Source organism: Cebus imitator, unplaced genomic scaffold (genome assembly GCF_001604975.1).
Source record: "Cebus imitator isolate Cc_AM_T3 unplaced genomic scaffold, Cebus_imitator-1.0 Scaffold0, whole genome shotgun sequence".
In the NCBI taxonomy this organism is placed as follows: domain Eukaryota; kingdom Metazoa; phylum Chordata; class Mammalia; order Primates; family Cebidae; genus Cebus; species Cebus imitator.
This window is the reverse complement of record NW_016107315.1, coordinates 4,911,141-4,914,593: the sequence shown is the minus strand read 5'-3', so window position 1 is coordinate 4,914,593 and position 3,453 is coordinate 4,911,141. Positions and strand designations below refer to the sequence as shown.

The 3,453-nt window shown below is 43.5% G+C and overlaps 1 protein-coding gene across 1 annotated transcript in view; it reads left to right on the top strand.

Moving 5' to 3' along the window:
* The window catches only part of IHO1 (interactor of HORMAD1 1), a 58,560-nt gene that overhangs the window by 30,748 nt on the left and 24,359 nt on the right, over window positions 1-3,453 (top strand). Inside the window, exon 3 of the mRNA XM_017506087.2 lies at window positions 2,455-2,629. Within this exon, the coding sequence (XP_017361576.1) occupies window positions 2,455-2,629 (175 nt within the window). The remainder of the gene's footprint in view (window positions 1-2,454; window positions 2,630-3,453) is intronic.

Genomic DNA, 3,453 nt, shown 5'->3' with positions numbered 1-3,453 from the left:
CCTTTTTTTTTTTTTTTTTTTTTTGAGACGGTGTCTCGCTCTGTCACAGTTTGGATTGCAGTGTTGCAGTGGCACGATCTCAGCTCAATATAGCACCTGGCCCTCAAAAACATTTTAAAATGGATCCTCCTTGCCGGGTGCTCAATAAATGTTGCTGCTAAATTAATGAACAGGCTGGGCGCGATGACTCAAGCCTGTAATCCCAGCACTTTTGGGAGGCTCAGGCAGGCGTATGATAAGGTCAGGAGATCAAGACCATCCTGGCCAACCTGGTGAAACCCCATCTCTACTAAAATACAAAAAATTAGCTGGGTGTTGTGGTACGCACCTGTAGTCCCAGCTACTCAGGAGGCTGAGGCAGGGAACTCGGTTGAACCTGGGAGGCAAAAGTTGCAGTGAGCTGAGATAATGCCACTGCACTCCAGCCTGGCAACAGAGCAAGACTGTCTCAAAGAATAAAAAAGATCTTCTTATGCACAGATCTAAGTTGATCATATTCATTAGTATGGATGATGCCTATATTAGTCTGCCTAGATTGCTATAACAAAGTACCAGAGACTGGGTGGAGGCTGGAAGTCATGGATCAGTGTGCTAACATAATTGGTTTCTGGCGAGGTATTTTCCTGGCTTGCAGATAGCCCTTTTCTTCCTGTGTCTTCACATGAGGGTGGGTGGATGGCTGAGGAGTGGCATGAAAGAGCTACCTCTCTGGTGTCCTCCTTTCTTTTTTTTGGAGATGGAGTCTCACTGTGTCACCTAGGCTGGAGCGCAGTGGCGCGATCTCAGCTTACTGCAACCTCCGCCTCCTGGGTTCAGGAAGTTCTCCTGCCTCAGCTTCCCAAGTAGCTGGGACTACAGGCACGCGCTGCCACGCCTGACTCTGTGTGTGTGTGTGTGTGTGTGTGTGTGTTTGCGTAGAGACAGGATTTCACTGTGTTGCCCAGGCTGGTCTTGAACTCCTGAGCTCAGGCAATCTGCCCGCCTTGGCTTCCCAAAGTGCTAAGATTACAGGTGTGAGCCACCGAGCCCAGCTTCTGGTGTTCCTTTTTATAAGAACACCAATCCTATCATAAGAGCCCTACCTTCATGACTTCATCTAACCCTGATTACCTCCTAAAGGGCCATCTCCAAATACCATCATATCAGGGTTGTTATGATGATACTGTCATATCAACGTATTAATTTTCAAGAGACACAAACATTCAGTCCAAAACAAAGACAATCTGTGACTGTTTTGTTATGGCTCTTTCTCTCCCTTCAGTCCTGCTCTGTTCCTTCCCTGTAGGCACACACTCTAGAATTAATGTGTACCCTCCAATTACCTTCTATACACTCAGTTACATAATTGTTTGATGTATATAATTTGGGTTTAAAAATTTACATAAATGATCTGTAATAGAGTTCATTCAATGTTTACCTTTTATTTTACTCAAAACTATGTTTCTGAGAAGTCTCAAAATCTGATGTGATTATATTTAAATCTAACTTAATGCTTCTGGCTGCTGAATCAGTTAATGCATGTACCTTATTTTATTTATCTATTTTAATGATGAACAGATTGATGTTTTAAAAAGATGACATTCTTGGCCGGGTGCGATGGCTTATGACTGTAATCCCAGCACTTTGGGAGGCCGAGGTGGGCAGATCACCTGAGGTCAGGAGTTTGAGACCAGCCTGGCCCACATGGTGAAACCTCGTCTCTAGTAAAAATACAGAAATTAGCCGGGTGTGGTATCATATACCTTTAGTCCCAGCTACTTAGGAGGTTGAGGCAGGAGAATTGATTGAACCCGGGAGATGAGGCTGCACCACTGCACACCAGCCTGGGCAACAGAGCAAGACTCTGTCTCAAAGTAATCCTTGCACTTTGGGAGGCAGAGGTGGTCAGATCACCTGAGGTCAGGAGTTCAAGACCAGCCTGGCCAACATGGTAAAATCCCATCTCTACTAAAAATACAAAAATTAGCCAGTGTGGTAACATGTACCTTTAGTCCCAGCTACTCAGGAGGCTGAGGCAGGAGAAGCACTTGAACCCGAGAGGTGGAGGTTGCAGTGAACTGAGATCACACCACTGCACTCCAGCCTGGGCAACAGACTAGCACTCTGTCTTAAAACAATAAAATAAAATAACATTCTCTTAATCTCTATAATTTTATGAACTATAATTTCCAAAATGATGTTATAGCCTACAATGCTGTTATATAAGGAATAATGGTGTCAGTCCTTTCTGTTTGAGTTTCCATCTGGTTGTTCTTAGATTGTAATAAAAATGTGTGGTATTCAGAATTTTCTTGTGTTTCTTTGTAGGTAGTACTAGCAATGTACAGGGGACTTGAAAGTCAGAACAAGCTAACACTCTGCCCAGAATATTCTGAAATGGACAGCCGTGAACTATGATTTCATTTGTTCAGGATATTTATCCATTTGATATACTTTTTTTTTGCTTCATTTCAGGAACATGAAGCCATCCAACTGGAATAATAATCAAGCTGATTATTCCAGTCTCAGTGATTCCCAGTTCCTCTTTGGATCTCAGTTCTGTCCAGAAAATTCAGAAACGCTTTCAGCACCATTGGACTTTGGTGCTTACTTGAGACATTCAAAACAGTCACAACAGAATTCTCTGGAGGTGAGTTTCATTTCCAGAATTGCTCTGCACACATTTCACAGTCATTATGGAGAAAAACTATAAAGGATACTTATTCTGGCCAGGCATGGTGGCTCACGCCTGTAATCCTAGCACTTTGGGAGGCCAAGGTGGGCAGATCACGAGGTCAGGAGATCGAGACCATTCTGGCCAACGTGGTGAAATCCCATCTCTACTAAAATACAAAAAATTAGCCAGGCGTGGTGGCACACACCTGTAATCCCAGCACTGAGGAGGCTGAGGCAGGGGAATCACTTGAACTCAGGAGGTGGAGGTTGCAGTGAGCTGAGATCATGCCACTGCATGCCAGCCTGGGGACAGAGCAAGACTCCATCTAATAAAAAAAGAATACTTATTCTGGCCTGCTATGGTGGCTGACACCTGTAATCCCAGAACTTTGGGAGGTCGATGTGGGTGAATCCCTTGTGCCCAGGAGTTTGAGACCAGCCTGGGCAACATGGCAAAACCCCATCTCTACAAAAAGTACAAAAATTAACTGAGTATGGTAGCTGAGGAAGGAGGATTGCTTGAGCCTTAGGAAGTCAAGGCTGCAGTGAGCTGTAATTCTGCCAGTTTACTCCAGTCTGGGTGACAGAGTGAGACACCATCTCAAGAAAACCAAACCAAACAAACAAACAAAAAAAACAACCAACATTTATTCTCTAGCCTTAAAAAATTACTTATTCTGTTGGAATATATTTTAGAATTGTACATCAGTAAGGATTACTCTCCTAAACGGATTTGTGCTTGATTAGTTACTCATTTGACTTGACAGTCTGAAATGAAAACATTTATATTTGCAGTTT